This window comes from Numenius arquata, chromosome 1 (genome assembly GCF_964106895.1).
Source record: "Numenius arquata chromosome 1, bNumArq3.hap1.1, whole genome shotgun sequence".
In the NCBI taxonomy this organism is placed as follows: domain Eukaryota; kingdom Metazoa; phylum Chordata; class Aves; order Charadriiformes; family Scolopacidae; genus Numenius; species Numenius arquata.
In genome coordinates, this window is record NC_133576.1 from 110,886,340 (window position 1) to 110,909,484 (window position 23,145).

Here is a 23,145-nt window from a genome sequence, read left to right on the forward strand (position 1 = left end):
TTAAAATAACAATCGTTATGGTGCTTGGCTTCATGTTCTCTGTATTTGGTACGTTTCTCATATAGAATTCACAGTGCCACAAGTGTTTCATAACATTCAGTATTCGCTTGCACATATATTAATAATTCAGTAAAATGGAATTACTTAATCTGCAATCACCATGTCATAATGCAGTATATTCCAAGAGCATGAAAAGCTTGTACTTTAATTTTAAAATAAACAATTACAGGAGAGAAATCTCTCTTTTTAAAATATAAAGTACTGTTCTTGTTGGGACATTTGTCAGCACATCAGTAATGCTGAGCCACCCTGTTCCCAACAATGTTATTGTTAGTTGTCTCATTTCTCTTTGTAGAGTTCGGCAGTACTCACGGGCTAATCAGTGAACTTCAAACACAGGCACAGATGTAGGCATGCCTATGTAAACATTTAAAAGGTTTTATAAAAAGTACAAAGCAGATGCTGGACATCAAAATCTTCTGCAGGATCCTGGGTCTGACCAGAGCTCCAAGGCACGTAAACATAGCATTCCCACAGACAAATTGAATTTCAACCTCTCCTCCTCTCAAACTGAAGAAATACTTCTAATAGTATCCCCAAGATTGGAAATGCTTTGACAATTATTTGAGCATATTGTTTATCTCCCCAGGTAAAAATTGAAGTGACAAAAAAGTGATGACCAAGCACTCTCCCCACATTTTAAGAGTAGGTTAATGTTTGCCTCTCTAAAAAAATCCCTTTGTGAGGGATTTACACAAACACTTGTAACACTGCTGAAAATTATAAGGGCAATGTAAACTGCTTTATTTTCACACTTAACCTAAAAAGTGGTAATTTAACACTTCACAGGGTACAGCTGCAACCAGCAAAGGCATACGGCAGGGGCCAGCAGCGGAGTTCAGCAACTCATTCACTGACCAAACATTTTAATTGGTGGACTGGAATCAAAGGCCCTAACACCCCTCAGTAACTGGCTTTTATTGTCCCACCTATCCGCCTGCAGCCCCACTGAACTCAGCCAGCTGCCAGGACCCCTCTGGCCAAGACAACTTCCCACAGGGACCTAGCAACTGCTGGGATCCATGCCAACTACAGGAGGGCCCACAAGCGTGGGTGGGCACAGCAGGCCACCTCACCTCACACCACATGCTGAGAGAGGCACCATATCCCCCACCACCTCAAGCCAGGCAGGCCCCACCATACCCAAAACAACTGCTGGGGACATCCCCGCAGCCCAATCCCACCCTCCCCAGCCGCCCGCTCCTCTGCCAAGATGGCGGCGCCACCACAGAGCCCGCCCCGCCCACGCTCTGGGAAGGTTCCGCCCCTCAACGCTCGCCCCGCCCCCAAGATGGCGGACGCACCTCCTGTCTCTCGGCTCTCCCCCCGCCTCTCTGCGACCACATGGCCCCTGCCCTTTCTCCCTCCAGCACCGCCCTATTGGCCCGCGCCGTGCCCAATGGCAACGAAGAAAGGCCCACCTCCTGCGCGCTGCCATTCGCTGGTGCCGCCCGCCCCGCCTCGCGCATGCGTACTAGGTGGAGACGCCGGCTCGGAGGTATAAACCCGGAAGGTCCGGCGTCCAATCATCAGAGGACTTGTGCCGCAGGGGTGGGGCTCTCGCGCTCTCTCCCCCCCTCCCCAGCCCGGCGGCGGAAGGCGCGGTGTGGGCCTTAGTGCGCAGGCGCACTGCGGCGGGAATGGCCTCCCTGACGGGGCGGCGCCCCCTGGCGGGCGGCGTCGCAGTGTGCCCGGGCGCCTGCAGGGGAGCGTGGCGCGGCCCGGCCCGCAGGTACCGTTAAGCCGGGAGGCGGGCTCGGGGGCGGTGGCGAGTGAGGAGGGAGACGACTGGCCGAAGCTCGGTCCTCAGTAAAGCCCCCCCGGGAGGGGAGGCTGCACTTGCGAGCGCCGCGGCGGCGGTGAGTAACGCCGGGTGCGGCAGGCGGGGCTGTGTGGGGGCTGTTAACCGGCGCGGGGGGGTCGGCCCGGCCTCCTCCGGGGTCCCCACACCCCTGAAGGAATGGAGGAGGAGGGACACACTGACTGACCCCCGCGGCTCAGCGCGGCGGTTTGTCCTTGGGTCGGCGCCGCGCGTCTTTAATCCTTATCTCCTTCATCCCCAGATGAGCTGAGAGACTTTGGGCCAGAGGAAGGCTGAAGGTGCTGGGGCCAGGCCACGAGTGGCCCAGGACGGCCCCCAGGAGAGGTTCCCCTGCCACAGGTTGTCCCCCTGCCACATGTCAGCCGTGGGCTCCCAGCCTGACAGGCAGCCCAGCTCCTGTCCCCAAGCCCCTCGCCCCGTCCAGGGACAGCAAGATCAACCTACCTGAGCTGGGCTTGATGCTGGTGGTACCACAACGAGTGTAACAGCCCTCCATGCAGCTACCCCAGAAGATGGAAGAAAAGAAAAGTAAGCCTTAAATGAAAGAAAATAAAAAAACACTTGTTTTGAGCCGTCATTAGGCAGATCTTGTGAGAAGCTTTTCTAGGAATCAACAGTCTTCACTGTAACCTGTTTTACCAGTCAACCAAATGAAATTTCTGTGCCAGAATGAATGGAAATGTTTTTTCTTTTATAGAAAAGACTAACTACCTAACTTGTAAGTAAGGTATCTTTTATGTTTTCTGTGTCACTAGTGGTGGTAGAAATTCAGTATCTTCAATACGGTCAAAGAATGCTGCCTTACTTCTTAGTGTTGTCACAGTGGAGATACCTTGCTTTTTCTTGCATCTGTTGAGCAACAGACTCAGTAATTTTTTTACCTAAAAAAGCCTTCATTTTCTCCTAAATAAATTAGTTTAGTTGCAGTACTGCTGTACTGACAGCATTCATTAAAGAAAAAAAAAAAGAGAGAAATGGGAGCTAATAGGAAGTGGGATTATGTAGGCTCAGCTAAATATGCTGGAATGTATGGGTCATCTCATGACAGCTTCGTTCTTGAGAGATAATAAGAAATGGCTTATGTAAAAAAAAAAAAAAATTCTTCACACAGCTTGTTTCATTTGTGTGTTTTTCAGCTAGGTCTTGACAAGACGTGGGATAACTTTTTGAAAGTGGGATGACTATTTCACTACAACGCTTTCTCACACAGTGCTCCTACTGATACCTGCTGTAGTATTTACTTGTTTAAATTTTGAAAAAACTAAGTAGCTACAACCATTTTAATTTCTCATCTGATCTCTTACTTGTCCATTCTGCACGTCTTGCGGTGCTGTGCGACTGCTTTGAAGTGGAGAACCTTACCAGTTCCAGGGAGGAGAGGACTGAAGGTAGTGTAATGTGGATTTATGGAGGGAAAGGTAGTATGTGTTTGGCACTGCTTCTGTTGTGAAAATGATAACCAGAAGACAATAGTTTTGCCTTTTATGGTGTATGTGTAAGATGTTAGTCAGCAGCTCTGCAGGTCCTTTGTGGGAAACACGCACCCAAGTATTTTTTCTGGTAGCTGGCATAAGTAGCCCTGGCCTTGGCTGCTTGTTTCTTGCTCTACCATTATTCCCCTGCACCATGCTGAAAAGAGAGATATATGGCCACAAGAATCCTATAGAGGGAAAAGAAAATCCCTGCAGAGGTAATGGCCTCAGCCAAGTTTAAAAACTATTGCCATTAAATGCCAGTCCACACCCTGAGTCATCAGCTGGTGAGATCATTTTGAATGCTGCCAAAGTAGATGCGTCCCGTGTCCTGTTCATTCCCTGTCTCCTCCTGGCTGGGGTTGACAGTAGCAGCATTAACAGTGGAGAAGAGATTAGTGATGTGGACATCTGTCTTTTTTGAAATTAAAATTATACTATGAACTTCATACGCAATCTTTTCTTCTCCGTGCGAAACCAAGTTTTTGCTGCTAGAGTTTTGGGGCCCTCCAGCATGAGAGTTAGTGAAGCGTTTCCAAGGTGAGTGAGTGGTTTGAGCACTACACGTAGTAGTATATGGTTTATTTCCTTTTGGCCTACACAAGACTATAACTGATGACCCAGAAATGAAAAACTGTGTTCTGTCACCCATACTCTGAAGTAATCTATCCACCAGTGCTATCCAGACTTAGTAAATGTATTGAAATATCAGAAAATAGATAAGAAATAAGGACAGCAGTTTTAATCTGCAGTGATGAAACCTCTTACTGGAATTTCTGAATGTGTGTTTTGAAACACAGATATTAAATATACTTATTTCTCTTGATATTTTAAATTTGTGATACTGTTATGCACATCAAATGGATGGCACAGGGCAGATGTTGTCTTTTGGAGCAGTAGTGTAGGTTTCCAGAAAGTGTTGTGGGCATTTTTTAATGGGACTTTGACCTTTTCGCATTTTTTTTTATTTCTGTGAATATGAAAAGCTCATGAAATGATGCTGAGAGTTAGTGCCAAATCAGTTGTTTTACAGGATAAATTACTTTCAACATTGCCTGTTGATATCAAATATTATGCCCTTAGCTGCTGGTGACATAAGCAGCTGGGGTTGTCGTGACAAAAGATTGTTACTTCTTCACTGTTGTCATGATGCTTTTGAGAGCAACCATAGACCCTGTATTGCCATAGCATTACTTAGCTTCTGGTGTCTTGGGCAACAGAAGTCATTCTCTGCTAATTCAAAAGTAAAGGAAGTACTTTCTACTAGACTTACAAGAACGTGGCTTTTCATGACTGCTGGGGAGATGTCACCCTATGATATTTGCCAACTGAGATTTGCTGTGTGAAGGTGGAATGTAAGCCTAGTATGGTGACATTGGACTCTGCCTCTAGAAATGGAGTAGGAAACCAGATTTACTTGTCCTTCTGTGCTTAGTCATTGAAGAAGAGAAACGTTGACTGTGAGAGACAGCCTGTTCTCTTTTCTGGCATTGTCTGTTGACACGCTGAATCATACTCCCTTTTCAGAGTCCTTGCCAAAGATGCACTGCTAATGTTTTAACAAGAGCTTTCAGGAATGGGCTTAGTACCTCGAAGATACATAGACTTGGAAGAGAGGAGGTTCTGAACCGCTAGCTTAAAAAACATTTTTTTAAACAAAATGTTCTTTATAGTCTTTTTAGTGGAGGAAGGAGGCATGATATAAGGGGTGTATTAATTACTGCAACTGATATCACTTGGTGAACAAAATTTATCAAACTGAAAATATCTTGAACATTTTTTCCCTAGAAAACAGCAAAAATATTGATGGGACAGGATAGTCAGCTTGCATAACTAAGGGAGGTTACACCTATAAAAAAATTTCCAAATGTACTATGTTCAGTTCATTCAGTTGAAAATGTTCTCCTGTGTCACTTCTAGGAGTTTCAGTTGTGATTAACTTATAGTGGGACTAATTTGCTGGTGTGTGGAGAAAGGCTTCCACAGCACTCTTTGTAGATGTGCTTGAAAAGTTACTTGAAGGAACATCATGGAGCATCAGAAGTCACTCCAGTTTGTCTCTTGACTTCTGTTTCACTTTCATTATTAGGGTTAGGAATAGACTTCTGAAGGTTTAAGCCTACAAAAGAAGACAGCGGTCCTGGCTAGTTTTTCAGAAGTGCCTCTCAATGAAATGAGTGAGAGCCTTTGAAAAGTCCACTAGGAGCTACTTGTGGGTTTAGGTTTTTAGACTTCTCGGGAGCTGTACAGACTTGTGAATGGAAGTTTGCATTTCAGGTGACTTGAAGACCTTTTGGATGCAATTGGGAGGTACAAGAGTGGACGTCATATTTGAGCAGGTGCAAAAAGTGCTGCTGTTGCTGAAGCAAAAGATCAAGAATGGAACTGCCACAAACCAAGGTTTGAAATCCTTGTAACAGTTAAGCTGGACTGCAGGGGAGCTGTGGCCTGCTTTGTGTAGGGCTGTGAGATACATGCCACAATCCAGATATCTCTGAATTTAAATTACTTAGTAGTTGGTGACTTTAAGCACTTTTAAATATATATATAACTTTTTTAAAAAGACTAATCATTGCGGGTGCATTTTGCCATTTTCTTGTTTTGCCTATATACTTTTTCAAACAATGTGTGGCTCTTAAGCACATGGAGATGAAATGTTTATTCTTGAGAAGTAATGAAATAGCTGCAGTGCCTTGTGTTTATTGTCAGAAGTTTTAGCCTCTCAAGCTGATCTCAGTGAACTGAATGGTTTTGGGGTGGGATTATAAGTATTATTTCATGTCAGAGACACTGTTATTCTAATTCGTAGATGTATCTATTAAGGACTGTGGTGCAAAAGGTTTCAATGGTATCAGTCTTGCAATGCTTTAGATAAGCATAGTGAGGAAACAAGTGTCACTGGAGGACTTAGACTTTGTTTTCCCTATTATCGTTACTTAAATTACACTTAGCATCTGTTTTGTTTTGGTTTTTCATAGAATGCTGGCAGGCTTGGACCCTAGTGAATGAAGCTAATTTAGGTGATCTCTTAACCTCAACAAATGGTATGTGCATCTCAATCGTATTTATTTGGTATGTGGATTTATTTTGTCTTGGTTTACTCACCAGGAGTTATTTCCCTTCGTTGAAATCAACAAAATAGATCTGAGAAGCCTGTTAGCATTACAAGGGAAAAACCATAATTATTAGTTTCCTCAGTTACTGGACTGTGGACTCGCACCTGGGCTTGTACTTTTGTGGTTTGTGTGTATGTGGCTTGTACCAAGGGAAGAGAGGTTGAAGTAGTAAGCCCTGATGAACCTGAGCTTGCTGCAAGCAGAGTTGTCGTGTGTATGGCTCCACTACCTGTAATACCCTGGCATCCTTTTACCTCAAATAATGAAGAGAAGTCTGTGTATGCATTTCATATGTGTGTTGCCTCAATGCACTTTGCAAGCTACATGGAAGATTTTAATGCACAAATCACCTGTTGGTCTGTGAAAAAGGGTAAATCATCATGATGCGTTTCTGCCTCAACTTTGTCAATGCACACCTAAGTTTTTCCCTTTTTGGGAAAGCGAAGGAGAAAGAGGGAAGGAAAGGAGGAGCAGGAGAGAAAGTATGAGAGTGTGTGTCGTGTGTCAGCTAGTCGCTCACTTGCATACTTGTATGCAAACACATTACTTTTGTATAAATAATAAAAAGCGGCTTCTTTTTTTTCAGTAGGGCACTTGCTAGCATGCTCTTTGTTAGCTGCAGTTCATAGCAATCCATTGTTTTTAGTGTCTTTTGGCAATTATCTCTTTAGTAGCTAAAGTAAGTTCGATTATAAATCGAAATGTGGATTGCTGAAGTTTTTGTTTGTGTTCACATTTTTTCAGTAAGTGATATGTTTGATGGAGATGGCATACAGGAAACCAAACCCAAATCGCAGCGTTTTCTTACAGATGACAACACTGCAGACTCTATAGAAGGTTCTCACAGGTCAGTGTATTTAATAGTTTATTCCAGTTCCTTATTTGACATATTCTTTAGTGCATTTGAGAGATATATTTTAATATCTCTCTTGTATTTCTAAATTCAACATTTTAAATCCAGTTTTGAATCCTGCCAATTTTCAAAGTGAAAATATTTTTAACTTGACTTACATGGAAAACCTGAGGTTTTGAGTAGACATCTAATTTGCCATCTGAGAACGTTGCAGAATAAAACAGGGCATTACGTTGTGAATAAAGATCCATGAGTAATACTAGGATTTTTGGGGTTAGGATTTAACAATTTTTGTGTTTAGTTCTCAGGCTTTCACAAACTGTGCAGATTGTCAGACACATGAATTAGTCTCTCTGTATTTAGCCTCAGGTACTGGGGGTAATGGTATCATTCCTTTTTTTTTTTGTTTTTCTTTAATGTCCTTTATGTGTTCTGGTATGTAAGTTATTTCTGGGAAGAAGCTGTTGCCTTTGTTTTTTAATGCCTTCTGAAGATGTCTTTGTATGATGTTAGGACAGTGACACAGTATGAGCAGTGATTCAGTGAAACCCTTGGCCTTCTAGCAATGGTCTCTTTCTTTCCTGTGTTAAGAATACGGAACCACTAAATAAATGAGCATTTTACTGGTTGTCTAAGATGCTGCTCTTTTTTCTCTTTTCTTTTTTTTTTTTTTAACCTTTTTTATTCCATATAGCAAAAAGGAGGAGATGGAAAAAACAGGTTCAGGAGGTAAAGAAGCATCTGGTAAACTTGAAGATTTACCCTTAAACCTGCAGTATAAGAACCACAAGTGCTCTAGTGCATGTCTTGCCAACAGAGCAGCGGGCTCCTTCAAGGGTGAAAATCCTCTTAAGATACCAATCCTGTTTCACTTTCAAAGACGCCATGCAAAAGCGGACTGCCTTTCAAAATCGCTGGATGTGAGTTACAAAGCTCCTTGTGGTCGAAGTCTGAGAAGCTTTCAAGATGTGCAAAATTATTTGTTTGAAACAGAGTGCAATTTCTTATTTGTTGATCACTTCTCCTTCAACACATACGTACTGTTGGGCAGGAACACTGTAAATCCCGAACCCCTCGTGTTTGATTTTGATATTAGCAATGGAGCCGAGTCTGTGCCCGTTTCCTTCTGTAATGATCTTGACCGCGCAAGATTACCTTATTTCAAATATCGGAGGGCATCGTGGCCACGTGCATATTATCTCAACAATTTCTCCAGCATGTTCGTTGATTCATGTGACTGCACAGATGGCTGCATTGATAGGTAGGTAGAAAAATCTAATCCCAGACAAGTGATGTGTGATCCCTCAATAGTACGGTGGTGGTGTAAGTGTGAAGGTGCCCAGTAACAAATAACGAAGGACCAACGCTGCTGGAATATCTGTGGTAGTTGTCTTGTGCCATGCTTTGCGTTGACTGGCACTGCTGTGTCTTTATCTTCTCCAGAACTTGTGTTCTCCTGCCCATTCAGCTTCTGTTTTAGGGAAGGAAGCAATCAACAGGTGCATTAGTGTGTTCTTTTCCCTTTGTTCCCAAATTGACAGTGCTTCTCCTCCAGGTGAAGCTGGCAAGCAGATCTCTCAGCCTTGGAAATGGAGTGGGGAAGGGAGTCTTGTGCCAACAGAGGAAGGCTCTTTTTCCTGGCAGGCAGGGAAGGATCCTGCATGGCAGCTTCTGCTGCAGCTCCTCCTGTGGGATGGTGTCCTCAAGAGGGGTCAGCCTGGAGAGATCAGATCATTTGGAACTTAGAAGGTTATTGAGGGCAGAGGAAGAAACATCCCCGTTCACAACCTCTACATCCCATCCTTCCTCTTCTCTCAACAGAAACAATGAAACCCTGTCGTCACAGAACACATTTGTGCTCTGAGCAGTTCAAATGGTGTTGCTCACTACTGTCTTTAGGAAAAGCCCAGTAACTCTGGGCTACGTATTACTCTGTGGGAACCCATCACAGTTAGCGTATGCGAGTTTGGTGGTAATTTTGTCCAGTTTTTTGAAGGGTGTTTGTCTATTTGGTGGTGAATCCATTGTGTGTTATTGATAGCTAGGGCAGTTGCATGTGCTGATGTGCAGTATAATTCCCCATGACCCAACAAAAGTTTGAAATCACAGCCTAGTATAATGAAGCTTCAGTAATTACTTAGTTTCAGCTGAATGGTGCGGAACAGCAAGAACATATCATGCTGCGTCTTTGCACTGAACTTCCTCGACAGTTGAGATGCTTTTGATGTGTGGATTTGGGGTTCAGGATTTCGTCCATTGCTGTTTGCACAAAGGTTGCGGGTCTTTGGAGTTGTCATGACATAAGATGGTAAAGACCAGCATTATTGCTTGAGTTCTCCACTCTGCAGTGTGAAATTCTTTACTTTCTGAGGGCTAGGGTGAGAGGAAGGTAATGAAGTAGTGGCTAACAGACTGGAATGCTATGCCAGAACAGGTGATTTTAATTCATTCATTCAAGTCATTTGGCAGTGTCCTGTTTATAAGAAATTTCTGTTGTACTTGAGCTGTTTGCATGTGCCTTTTACAGAACTTGGTGGAAGAAAAGGGTTGGGGTGGAGAGAACATGATTATTGTAAAGCATGCATACCCAGGCAAGAGACAAAGAGAAGGGTAGGGTGCCTGAAATGGCCTTGTGGAGTAAAAGTGATGGGGGGTGGTGGAAATAGATACATACAAAACCGTGTGTGTGTGTATAGTCAAGCACATTTTAAATTATCTGGACTTACGTTTGGTTTACGCTGCCCCAAATACATTCTGAGATGTTTTACTGTTATCTTCTAGGTCAAAATGTGCATGCCTACAACTAACTGCAAGAGGCTGTAGTAAAGTATCTCCGTCTCCACGTAGTAAAACAAGCCATGGATACAGTTACAAAAGACTGGAGGGACCTGTTCCTAGTGGGTAAGAAAGACAGAACTATTAACTGTTATTTTATTTGTATGCTCTTATTTTACTTCTGTAGTTCTAAGTCCTACAGGACTAAAATAACTGCAGTTTCTGGATTACTGAAACCTTCCATTTTTGTCACCAGATCAGGGTGATAAAAAATAATTAATGTTGAATAATAGGAGGGGAAAAAACACTTTTTTACTGCAGATACTACAATTTTCACAGCTTAATTCAAGGTCCAAGAAGATTGTGAACAGTAACGTAGTATTGGATGGGCTGGGAGCTCAGGCTGGGCCATGTGCTGGTTCATTCAGGCATGAGAAGGGAAAGAAACCTGCCACGAAGGAAGGAGGTCTATCGCAAGACCATCACAGCGCGTATCAGCCAAAGAAGCGGGAGGCTTACATGCTCTGGGCAATCCTGCTTCAGCAGGGGAGTTGGAAGGGACCATAAAGATCATCTAGTCCAACTCTAAAAATTCAGTGAGATTCAGTGAGGCAGTAGCCACCCTTGGTTTTTGCCCTGTATCTTGTCCACCCATTTGACCAGAGTCCTAAGGGAATATCAGCCAGTTGCTGTTGCTAGACTTGGTTACGTGTGACTCGTCCAAGAGTCTCCAAAGCCCTCTCAGTGCTGCAAGTGTTTGTCCTCTCTCATATTTAGCTCCCCTGGATTAGTATGTGGCCTGGGGAAGGTGCCAGTAACCTTAGGTGTTCAGGAGAGGAATTGTGCAGGGTAGCTTTCTGCAGCAGCCAAGGGCTGAACCCCCAGGCTTAAGGAGCCCTCTGTACTGTGTGATGTTAATTTATGGTTGGTGTGCAGAATTGAAGCTGACAGCGAACCCAGAAGCAAATGCAAAAAAAAGCACAACTGTGAATTCTTTTAGAAATATTTTGTTAAATCCTAAAACTCATGACAACTATGCTGAGGTCCGGGCAGATAGGTTGTCTTTGCTGAAATCTGTTCCAGCATAGAATGAAGTGCTTCATGGGGATTTCTGCTTCTGTGTTATTTACTTCAATAAAATAAAAACCTAGCATTTATTTTTCTTGTCTACTTATACCAAAATCTGGCTGACAGACTCTTAAAATTGATGAATCGGCAATCAAGAGAGTCCTTAGCGTTAAGCAGTGCTGCACAAACAGTTTTAGCCAGAGTCTTTATCTTTTCAGTCAGCTGCCTTATTAATGCTCAGGAGGGAAATTAATAATAGCAACTTAGTTTTGGTAATGCATTCTTTTATATTGTGTTTTGTTTTGCTTCCTCTTGACAGAATTTATGAGTGTAGTGTGTTGTGCAGGTGTGACAAGATGATGTGTCAGAACAGAGTTGTACAGCATGGCATTCAAGTCAGGTTGCAAGTGTTCAACACGGAGAAGAAAGGCTGGGGCGTCCGCTGCCTGGATGATATCGACAAGGGGACATTTGTTTGTACTTACTCAGGTAACGGAAGTTGACCTGTGGAAGATGCATAGCATAATTCTCCCTCTCCTGTGGCCGGTGCCCTGGAATTTTTTTTGAGAGCCAAACAGGGAAATAGGAGGTTGGAAGAAAAGTGAGTCAAAATAATCTTAACTTGCAAGATGATTGAACGGACAGAAGAACCATGAAGAACTCTGCAATACAGTGGTGCCAGATAAGCTTTGCTCCAGAATGCTTTGATTGTTTATCTCAGACTGTTTATTTTTCCCTCACAAGCCTGTTCATCCTGTGCCAGGGCTAGTTTTCCTTGAACATACATGCATTCGTATTTTGCTTTCCCAAATAATGTTCTTGTATTATTTTTTTAATGTAAGTTAATAGTGAGTGTGATCCATCTTGGCAAACAAACAATCCAAAAAAAAAAACCAACCAAACAACTTTTCCTTTTTTTCCAGGCAGATTAATGAGCAGAGATGAAGTTCAAGTATTGGGGGATTTTGGTCAGGAGCTGAAAGGGAAGAGTGCTGTGAATGATAGAGGGAGTGGCTTTTTTTCCAAAAAGAGAAAACTTGACACTGATTGTTCAGACTCTGGGGCTGAACTACTGCGGACTGGCAAAAATGACATTCTTGAGAAACCGGAATCTTTGTCTCAGACTGTGGATAATGAAAATAAATCAACCCTGTAAGTTTACCAAAACAAACGTAAGCATAACAAAACTAAAACTCTGCTATTCTTCTAGTGGGACAGAACTTTTCCTCTATAATTTACTTCCTGTGTGTGTCACTTGGCATTTTCTAGAAATCTAGTTTATCTCCTGGATGTACTTGATTTCTTCAGGGCATTCACCATTATGCTAATTTGAAATACCTTTATCTCAAGTATCTTTTATTAATTATTTGATGATGCTGAAGGTTTTGATAACAAATTAGCTACTAACTGTCCTGTCCTTTGCTCTCAATCTCTAAACCTATTGTTCTTTGTAACCTTTCCTGCTAGGAGTCTTAACCTTTCCTGTTAAGAGACTGCCAACACATCACTTTTGCAGTGAATTATGCAAAAATTCTGGCCCTGTTTTCATTTTACAGTCAGGATCTCATAGCCTATCAGGATTCCTAAAATAAAATTACTGCAAAGTAACCATGTGGCTTTATCAACAGCATGCTGCAGTCTTTTCAGAAGGAAGTCAGGAGCTTTTTTTTCCTAAACTTTATTCCTTTCTCTGCCACACTGCTTTGTAAACACTTTCTGCTGCTCATAAATGATTGCCAATTATTGCTCATTGCAGAGTAGAAGATTATTGTGGATCTTTGAGAAGAACCATGAAATTGCAAATGGAAACTCTTTAAAATAATCTGCCAATGTGTTCTCAGTTGCATTTCATTATCTTGGAAACCTAATGAATTATTCATTTTCTAAATTACATAATTACTAGCAATCAACTGGATTTTACTTCTGCTAAGTGCTTTTACTAAAAATTGCAGGGAATCACAGATTGAAAGTTGCATTTACTGTACTTCTGCCTTAAATCTCATGCATTTCCTTTCCTGAGAATAAAAATGTTTCACGTAGGCTGTGTGAAGAAAAAAAAAAAGACAGGCAAAAAGACTTTGTTATTCTGGCTTTTAAGACATGAGAATCCAACTAATCTGAGAGACCATCAGTGTGCTAAGCCTGACATGTCATTCACCCAAACAGATTGCATTTATAAGGACAAACAATGAAATCTGTCATAAATTCTTGTGGCTACTGTACCTTCTGAATTTACAAAGGGGTTTAAATCGTAAGAAAGCCTTAAAGGGTAGTATTTGTTGCCATTATCAGTAACACTATGATGGATTTTGTGGCAAGAAAATACACATAAAGGTTGTAACTTTTCTTGAATAAGAGCTGTTACTTATTGCTAGACATTGCATAGATACTAAGATTAGTTTTGAAACTGGTGTTTTCTACTGCACAGTGAAGTTAATCCAAATGAGTGCAGTTTTTGGTGTTGTATATGCTAGATATTGCTTCCTATCCTTCCTCAATCTTCTGATTTGAAGGACGTGAGGTTCTTTTGTGGGAAAGTATTTTCTGTATCTGCTGTATGTTGACTGTCTCCCCCTCTGTCTCCCTCTCTATCCTTTGACCCTGTAACATCCTTTCCTGTTTGAAAGCTACACCGTCAAAAATTTTGAAAGTGGTAGCAGAAAAAAGGCAACTCTGTAGGTGCTCTATTTTGAGATGATGTAATATAATAATTGTAAAACGAAAAAGAATTTGGCTCCCAGCGGGAGAACTGGGAAAGGATGTGAAAGCAGATGCTGATCTCTCAAAAAATTACGAACAACTGGGTTTTTTTCCAAATGTTATTGAGAATCTAACTTAGGTCCTCAATTCTTAAAAGGCAAAATAGTTACAGAACCTGGAGTGAGGCCAGACTGGAGGCTCTGGTGTAGTATGTTCTTTATGAACTAGAGAGTGTTAGAGAAATGTGTGTTGTGAGAGTTATTTATGGGTCTTTTTGTCTTTTATAATTTCCTTCTGACCTTTTGGTACAGAGTTCATCCAAAGAATTTAAGTATTGCAACCACGAGAAGACCTGGAACTAGAATAGCTGTTTTTCATAATGACCAGCTAAAAACGGTAATAATAGATTTGTTTTTTCACTGTGCTGAATATATATATATATATGTTAATTTTGACCTTTTCATCTTCTACGTAGTACTAATGATCTTTCTTCATGAGATTGCGTCACACTGTGAGCTAAGCTGGTGTGCTGGAAGCTATACCCCATCCCTTCTCCATTATCAGTCCTTCAAGATGTTCCCTGAGACCAGCACGACCTACTGTCACAGCCTTCCCTTCTCCACCCTTCACTTACGCTCCAGCCTTGAGAGTCTTAAGAAATCATTCTCCCCTCTCGCTCCCAGTTGTAACTAACTGCGAGGTTAGGGGATCATTGTGATAATATTTTTGTGATGTGTCCCCAAAGAATGACATAGCAGGGAGAGAAAAGAAGAAAATCTCAGGAGTTGGGTGCAGTTTTCTCATGCAATGGCACAGTTGGGAGAATTTGATCTGATCTGGTTATGAAGTGTTGCCTGCAAATGCATGCAAAGGAGGGAAACTGGGTAAACTTACTCTCTAGGTTTCACTGCACTTAAGAAATGCACATGGGATTTTCATGCCAATGTTTGGCAGTGCTGTCCATTCTGGAGCTCCCATAACTAATTACCTTTTTGTTGTGGGAGAGGAGAAATCTTGCCACTTCTGTTCATTTTATTGAAACAATCTAAAAAGCATGTTTGGGCTTTGGTTCAGCAACAACAACAAACGTGTTTAAATTCTGGTGAAATCGTTTGGACTTAAGCACTTACTTGAAATGTTTGTTGAGTGGGAAGATTCTTCAGGTTATTCTGAAGCATAATTGGAAATTAAGATAAATGTTGCATTGCAGTAAATGTATGAACTTCTGAAACTCAGCCCTAGCTATGCATTACAATAGGTTTGAAACTTCACCCCTTGAGTCCTAAAAGCCACTTGCTGTCCTGTGTTGACTCAGAGTTGCATACAGCAACAATATACCACAGCCTTTTCATTATCTTTTATTCTGTTTAAAGGAAATTGATACACTGGTGCACAGTGCCAGCTCAGATGAAGATAATAGTTCTCAGATTCATCAGTCAAGCAAAACAAAACTAACCAGTGGAACAAAGGAAGGAAAAGAAAGTAGGTTTGCAGAGCTATAAATACCGCACTCTTAGTACACTTCTGCCCCATCAGGTGATAGATTTAAAATGTAGACAGTGATCTTTGCATGTGGGCAGGCCTGTTCCTGGAGTAGGATGGTGTTGCCCGCGTAAAGCTTAGGCTGTCTCTAAGAGAGCTCATCGGTACAGAAATTATTACTGCCTTGCATAATACAGGGCATTAATTGGTACAGGGTAATCTTTTGCCTGCAAAGTTGATCTTGGGACATGTTGAACAGTCCTGTCGGCAGCTTCTCAAATACAGTGCAATTGTGGGAAAGCGAGACTTGCAAATCTTACTGTGTCACACCCAGTACCTGTTCCAGTCAACAAAACTGGAACAGGATATAATGTGGGGGTGGGAGGACCTCAAGCTGGAGAGGCAGAGTGAAACTACTGCTATTTGCCCATGCATCTTGTTTCTGTCTTAATTAAGGTTTGTGATTCTCTTGGGAATTAAGGTGGAGAGTAATGAAAAAATGCTATGTGGAAGAAATCAATTTGGAGTGGGATTTGAGAAGAAGGGAGAGACTGGGTCACTCACAGGAGACTTGAACAAGTGCTTTTGGCACTGCAGCGGCAAACAGTCATTTATGGGAGGGTTGATGAGAGGCATGGAAAAGGACAGTTGTGCTATAGACTTGTAAATAACAAGGAAGCTGTGTACACTTAGGAGAACAAAAGGTGGGTGGGTAAGAGTTCAGGGCCAAACAAGGAAAAAGCTTTGGCCTTAAACTGGTGTTGAAAAATAACTTACGTGTCCATTGACAGAACCCACTCAGCAGCACAAGGAAGAACATCCAGTGGAAATTGGACAGGCTGAGTCTGCTGACATGGACAGTGCAAAATGCAAAAGAAAGAGTCTGTCTCTGCAGGGTGTTGATTGTGGCAAGTCAGGTGTGCTGCGTGACACGTGTGTTGTGAGGCCATCCAAAAACACAGCACTAAAAGCTTACTGCAAAGAGGAGAATCACAGGCAGTCAAAAGAAGACGCGTTTTGTGAGGAGGCTGATGGTGACAGGACAGTTCTGAAGAATGCTAATGAAGAAAGTATTTATGTACTGGATGCCACAAAAGAAGGAAACGTGGGTCGTTTCCTGAACGTAAGTAAAAAGTTGCATGTGTTCTCTTAGTTGTCTTAGCTTAAATAAATAAATGACGTATTTGCATAAACTAGAAAGCTTTTGCACATAAACCATATATGCAGTAGGTGCATGACAGGCTGTGTGGTGTTCCCTGCACGCTGAAGTGACAGAACAGCAAGTTGGGTCACACCAGCTGTTAGTGCCTCCATAAGATGATGCATACTGCATACTAGCTATAGTTTTTGGCACCACTAGGAGTGAAATATTCCCCAGTAATGAGTGATGTCTTTCTCCTGAATTTTTGAACAGCTGTTTTGGGGGTCCAGAGAGCAAATGGTACATTTTGTGGAACCACAAGGCTTCTCCCAGCCTCACTTTTTGTTCCCCAACCACTGTAAATTCTAGCATGTGCTGATTTAGGATAAGTGGTGTGATACTGTAGAAAATTTCTGTAGTGTAATGTATCTGTTAAATAAGTCTCTCAATTTTGACTTGCCAAGAAATAGTGAATTACTAAGTACCTCCAACTAAGGTGAATGTTTCATAAATGTGTCTGCAGGTACTCTGCAAGTAATTTATTTCTCTTCATTGGCATGAATATGTGTCTTACAGCAAAATCCCTGGAGAAGGGAAGGAAGAAACTACCTTTACTAGTGACAGATACCTGGCACAAAATAGGCTCTTCAGCCAATGATGAGGTGTTGCACTGTTTCTAATTCAAATATTTCTGTTTTACAGCACAGCTGCTGCCCAAATCTCTTTGCACAGAGCGTGTTTGTAGAGACTCACAACAGAAGTTTCCCATGGGTGGCGTTCTTCACAAACAGGTGAATTTTTGGAAGTTTAATGCTGTTCATTCAACGTAATAGGAGAAAAAGCAGTGCATAGTTATTAGGAAATAATTATGCTAAGGGAGGTCAGATGCTTAGATCTTGGAACTATAAAACTACCTTCTTACTATGCACTAAATACAGCTGTTGATCGTCACTAATGAGTTTTTCTTCAGTTTTGCACTGAAATGTGAAGTGGGGAAGCTTAATTTTGATGCATCCATTTCAGTGATAATCTTCAGTGTAAAAACAGGTTTAGCTCAGCATGGCCATCTTGAAAGCCAATGTTGTGTCTCAAGAAATGACCAGCAGATCTGAGTCCCATAGGACAGGGTTGGAGCTTACAGGGTCTGAAGGCTGAGACGCTGTGTGGGCCAAACAGGCTGCCTCCTCACAGCTACCAAGAGAAGCAGGACTTTGTGCAGTTCAGCATGTCCTGGCGAGGTGGCACTAGGATACTCAGAGATGAAAGTGATCGTGCCTCTGTACTGGGCACTGGTGAGGCCTCACCTCGAGTACTGTGTTCAGTTCTGGGCCCCTCGCTACAAGAAGGACATTGTAGTGCTGGAGCGTGTCCAGAGGAGAGCTACCAAGCTGGTGAGGGGTCTAGAGAACAAGTCATACGAGGAGAGGCTGAGGGAACTGGGGATGTTTAGTTTGGAGAAGAGGAGGCTGAGGGGGGACCTCATTGCCCTCTACAACTACCTTGAAAGGAGGTTGTAGAGAAGCGGGTGTTGGCCTCTTCTCCCAAGGGAATAATGACAGGACCAGAGGAAATGGTGTAAAGTTGGGGCAGGGGAGGTTTAGATTAGATATTAGGAAGAATTACTTTACTGAGAGAGTGATCAGGCACTGGAACAGCCTGCCCAGGGAGGTGGCGGAGTCACCATCCCTGGAGGTATTTAAGAAGCGTGTAGATGTGGCACTTCAGGGCATGCTCTAGCAGCCAAGATTGTAGGGGTGTTTTGCCTGTGTATGGTTGGACTCTGTGATCTCAGAGGTCCTTTCCAACCATGAAGATTCTGTGATTCTGTGAAAACTTCCTCTGAAAGCAGAAGATGTGGGTCTTCCCTTAGGGAATGACAGAAAAGGAGGTACAGGAAGCTGGTGCCAGTGAGACAGAAGAAGACGGCAACTAAACCCAACAGGGGAAAGATTAATTGTATGAATGAAGCTAAGCTGATGCGTGTGACAGCGGGAGTACTGAATGAGAACTTACAATAGAGGAGAGGATTCATTCCAGACAAATTGACCCCAGGGAACACTGATCCTCTGTGGAGCCTTGCAACTCTGGTCCATACTGACACAGGTGCGGTGGATTGCGCTGTGAGGAGGGCTTCCAGGAGCTGTGAAGATAATGTTTTGAAATATGTTAGAAAAAAATACTTTGTCTTAGCTGGAATCTTTCTTGCTTGGGTACTCAGTAAAGAAGTGTGTAGTGGGGACTGAGGCCAGTGAAGGAGGTATTAGTGGTCCACAGAAGACACTTAGGGAAGAAGATTATTGAAGGAATGTTCCCTTGGCTGGCCCTCTTGCTTTCCAGTAATGACCCTTTAACAACTTTTCTATATGAAGGACAACTTCTATATGAAGAATCTGGATCATGAAGCTTAATTCTGTAGCTCCCATGAACTTGCCCAGTCACCTTTTTATTTGTTTTATATTTTTGGCCTCCAGAACATCCTGAGGTGGCAAGTCCCAGGTTGCAGTTGTGTCCTCATTTAGTTTGTTCTCACCCTGCTGCTGAGTAATTCAGTGGATGTCCCTTATATCATATCCAGTGAGAAATATCAGAGAATTACCCTCTTCTTTGTAATACTCGCATGTTACTGTATTTTCCCTCAGTTGTCTCTCAGCATCTTAGTCTCAGGTATTTAATTTGGCATTCATTTTGGGCAATGAATTTTCTACCTTAGAAATTTCTCTGATGAACTGTCAGAGCAGCTAGTTCATGAGGAGCATGTGTTTAATTCTTTGTGCACATGAATAGTGTAATAGCATTAAAATGTAGCTTGTCAGACCAAAGATGATAGTCTTCACCAATGTATCTAGAGATCTGTTCAAACCTCAATGATGCACTGTACATAGTAAAAATAACAAAACTAACTGTGTTCTCATTTAGATGTAGTCACTTATGTGCTTTTTCCTTTTTTTTTTTTTTTTTTTTTTTGTTTGATTTTTGTTTCTCAGAACTAGCTTCAAAGTTAGAGCAGGTTGTTTGGACTCTGACCCTGTAGCACTGCTTGATAAATTCTTTTCTCCTAGATGTGGGTATTTGCACTCTCCATAGCTCTGGTAGGCAAAGCAGCATGTATGTGCCAGAGACTCCTTATATCTCCTGGTTCTCTCCCAACAAGCTGCCTGTGTGGTGCTCCCTACCCCCTAATATTTTGGGGTTTGCATGCGAGTCGGTGACAAATTTTAAGCACAATACTGTTTCACTTAGTTCAAAACAAATTGACCGAGTGTTTTATTTCTTAGGCATGTGAAAGCTGGAACCGAACTCACGTGGGATTATGGTTATGAAGCTGGAAGCATGCCAGAGACAGAGATTTCCTGTCAGTGTGGAGTTCAGAAGTGCAGAAAAAAAACCTTATAGGCAAAACTTTCCTACTGTCAACACACCATGTATCTGGAGATTTATACACTGGAAGGGACTTCTACACAGTGAACAGTACACTTAAGTCAGTGGTGCTAATTCTATTCAACTAAAACGCCTTTCACCTGATCATTTTTTAAATTTACATTTAAATGTTGCTTTTTTAGTTTACATAATTAGAACTGTTTGCCATAAGAACAGGCATCAAACTTCTCAGATATTTTCTGTGCTCCTAGTCCTCCCCCCTGCCCCCTTTTCATTCGCAAGCAAAGTTCACAGTGCCCTGGAAGAACTCGTGCTTCTGTGCCATCCACAGCAGAGACGTGATTGATGCAGAGCATGTTGATGTTTTCTGTGCCCTTCCACGACACTGAGTCATCAAAACTTGGTTTTCTGAAACTCATTATGAATGCAAGTCTGCCTGTTTGGGAGTTAAAAATTTTTAAAATATACCTAAGCCCGAAGGATCCAGTGGGACAGATAATCTTGGGCAGAGATGAGATTAATCGGAACAGTTTTGCGGAGCTATGCTCGTGCTACAAAGTGGACTGAGCAAGTCCTGCTGCTGCAGGAGAGAAATGACTGATTTTTGTTGGGTTGCATCCCTCTCCATGTTTGTGACATACAGAAAAATCCTTGAGAAATCCAGTGTGCCTCATTTCAGTGTCATATTGTGTAGTGTGGGACAGGTGGGCCACAGAAGTCCTTGCCATGTGGTTTGTTGATAGGGGAGAAACGAGCTACATTAGGTGACACTGAGCACAGACGCAGGAGGCGACTCTGAAATAGAGCAAGGGATGGGTGTGCAGGTGAATGTGTTGGAGCCTTGTGCAAAGAAAGTGGTGTCACGGATGGGTGATTTAGACCACATGGAGAACCACCACCAAAGGTATCAGCAAAAGTGGTTTTATTGAAGTAAGATGTTGTCAGAATGAGACTTAAAGTTCAGTGGCAAGGTTCACTCCATTACTTACTGCAGAGTATATAATAATGATTTAAACTTACCAATACAAAATCTTAGTGCACTATAATACAAGGCTGTGTGCGACATCAGTCACTTACCAAGGATCTGCAGTTGGTAAGGTGCCTCTCAGCCTTGAGGAGTAACTTTGAGAGGTGTCCCGGCTCAAGGGGAGATCACTGCTGTGCAGCCACACTGCCTACCAGGAAGAGCTCAAAGGCAGCTTACTGTCGTAAAGTAAAGCTGTCATATTTATGGAATTAAGTGGTTGGCACATCGCCAAATTACCTGTGCTGGAAAAGGTAAGCATGAGATTCCTTGTACCCTCAACCTCCTTTGTTCCTTGATAAGCGAGTCTTGGAAGAACCGCCTGCTATTCATGTGTTCATCTCATGGTTGGTGTTCCAGTTTGCAAGCCCATATGCATCAGTGCTCACCATGTCAGCCTGTTCCTGTGAGGGTTTTCAGAGACAGGTTGGAACCAGAGACGTTTTTGGCCAGGTTATAGCCCAGGCCTCTGCTTCCTTTGGAGACTGAACCACACTACCACTAGTTTGGTCAAGGAGTCGAGTGCATCCATCACAAGTGGAGTTAAAGCTGGTCCTGCAGCTCACTTTACCTTCGCTTTCTGAATTTGTGGGAGGTCGTGCATGGCAGATCATGCAGAATTGTCTGTTGGTATTTGCTCGGCCATTAGCAGATTTTGTTATTGGATTTCCTGTTTTACAGAGCAGGGGGAAGTACTATTTGCAAGAGTTAGTGGTGATTTAGGCAATTGTATAAGGGAATGAAATACGCCTGTGAGAGGCAGCTGTGGCCATGGAGAGAGATTTCAAGCCTACAGCTGTACTGCAAAGCGAAAGACGAGCAGGAACCAGCTCTCAGCCCTGAGGCCAAGAGGTAATGGATGGCTTATGTCCACGTGGCTTAACATTAGCCCTCTTTTAACTGAGCTGCATCTCTGCTGTGAAGCCATGACAAACACGGTACCTGTGGCTCTAAGCTGGTTTTTGAGTTTGTTTTGGATGCGTCAAGCTTAAAAAAACATGGGGTTGTGCCGCAACAGGCGATGCTGTCACCCCTTCAAAGGGTCAGAGCCACCCACTTTTGTCCTGATCTGCCCCCGTTCACCACTCTGTCACTGAGGAGCTCCAGCATGTTAGCAGCATTCAGCATTCAGCTTGGTTGCTTCTTGCGTCATTGAGGACCTCTCTCTACTCAGAGGGAGTACGCCTTAGGATAACATTGTGCAGTGTGAAAACCTCCAGAGGCATGCCAAATGGTGTGGTAAGCCCACTGGTAACCCAGTGGTGGTGTAAGCCTTTGTCCTGGTTTGAGGTAGAACAGAACCGATTTTCAGTAATTTTACATTTCAGTTAAGCCTCTTCTAACTCTCTGAAATCAACGGTGTGTTTTTCAGACATCTTATCTAGCAGATAAAGTCTGATGTTTCTAGTGAGTACCAGGGAATGGATTCCAGAGAGGCTCCTGCTTATACTTATTGCTTGAACAACCAAGGTCAGCTCACTTTGTTGGGTTCAAAGTTGGAGGATCTTAAGCAGAAGAGTGTAGAGGGGTTGCACCTTCGGGGAGGAGCGGACAGGAGAGGTGACCCAAAACTGGGTATTCCATCCCATCTGCATCATGCTTAGTATAAAAGCTGAGGAATCAAAGGGGTCGGGCTCTTTCTTCAGTGGCTGGCGTCCAAGGAAGACTCTGTCTGCTCATCTGCCTTTGATCCCGATCCATGCATTTGGAATCAGTTCCCATCTCTCACAGGGTCCAGTCTGGGTCTTCCCCAGGGCCTGCTGGTGACGTGATCATCATCCCGGGAGCTCAATACTGGTTTTGTATATCTTTCGTTATTTTATTAATATTATATTTTCTTTTTATTATTAATATTACATTAAAGTAGTTCAGTTTCTTTTCAACCCATGTCTCTCTCTTACTAAAGAGAGCATCTGTCGTTCATTTAGTGGCCAGCCCTGCCTAAACCACAACAGCCTTTCAGACAAGTGAGGATGTGGAAAATATCTGTCCCTAAGCTCGACTTCAATGTGGAAAAGCAGATGGGAATGTCATTAAAGCATCAAGGGGAGGAAGTACCTTTTACTGCTGTTGATTGTATTTCCCAGATCAGTGGTAGGAATTATGGTACTGAGCTGGGGAGGAAAAGCTCTTGTTTCTTGCTGCAGAAAACAGACCTGATGCTTCAAAAGATAAAGCACTTACTTGCTCCGGGTGGTATGCAACTATCTGAGAGCCTGCTGTCAGCATGGATTTTACCGTAGGTATGTGTATG

The 23,145-nt window shown here is 42.8% G+C and overlaps 1 protein-coding gene across 3 annotated transcripts; it reads left to right on the top strand.

The window, feature by feature from the left end:
- Window positions 1–1,757: 1,757 nt before the first annotated feature.
- Window positions 1,758–20,529, top strand: SETDB2 (SET domain bifurcated histone lysine methyltransferase 2). Of its 3 annotated transcripts, none has more exons than XM_074163140.1 (15): window positions 1,758–1,919; window positions 2,124–2,410; window positions 3,232–3,270; window positions 5,632–5,754; window positions 6,333–6,398; window positions 7,215–7,317; window positions 8,018–8,584; window positions 10,105–10,224; window positions 11,513–11,655; window positions 12,090–12,318; window positions 14,178–14,262; window positions 15,240–15,348; window positions 16,140–16,471; window positions 17,192–17,280; window positions 19,765–20,529. In XM_074163140.1, the coding sequence occupies exons 2-15, from the start codon at window positions 2,377–2,379 to the stop codon at window positions 19,880–19,882; spliced, it is 2,157 nt and encodes a 718-aa protein (XP_074019241.1). In that variant the 5' UTR covers window positions 1,758–1,919; window positions 2,124–2,376; the 3' UTR covers window positions 19,883–20,529. The 3 variants fall into 3 exon arrangements, with proteins under 3 accessions (XP_074019241.1, XP_074019170.1, XP_074019112.1); XM_074163069.1 differs by having other exon boundaries at window positions 1,831–1,919; window positions 11,486–11,655; XM_074163011.1 differs by lacking the exon at window positions 1,758–1,919 and having other exon boundaries at window positions 2,377–2,410; window positions 3,211–3,270; window positions 11,486–11,655.
- The last annotated feature ends 2,616 nt before the right edge of the window (window positions 20,530–23,145 follow it).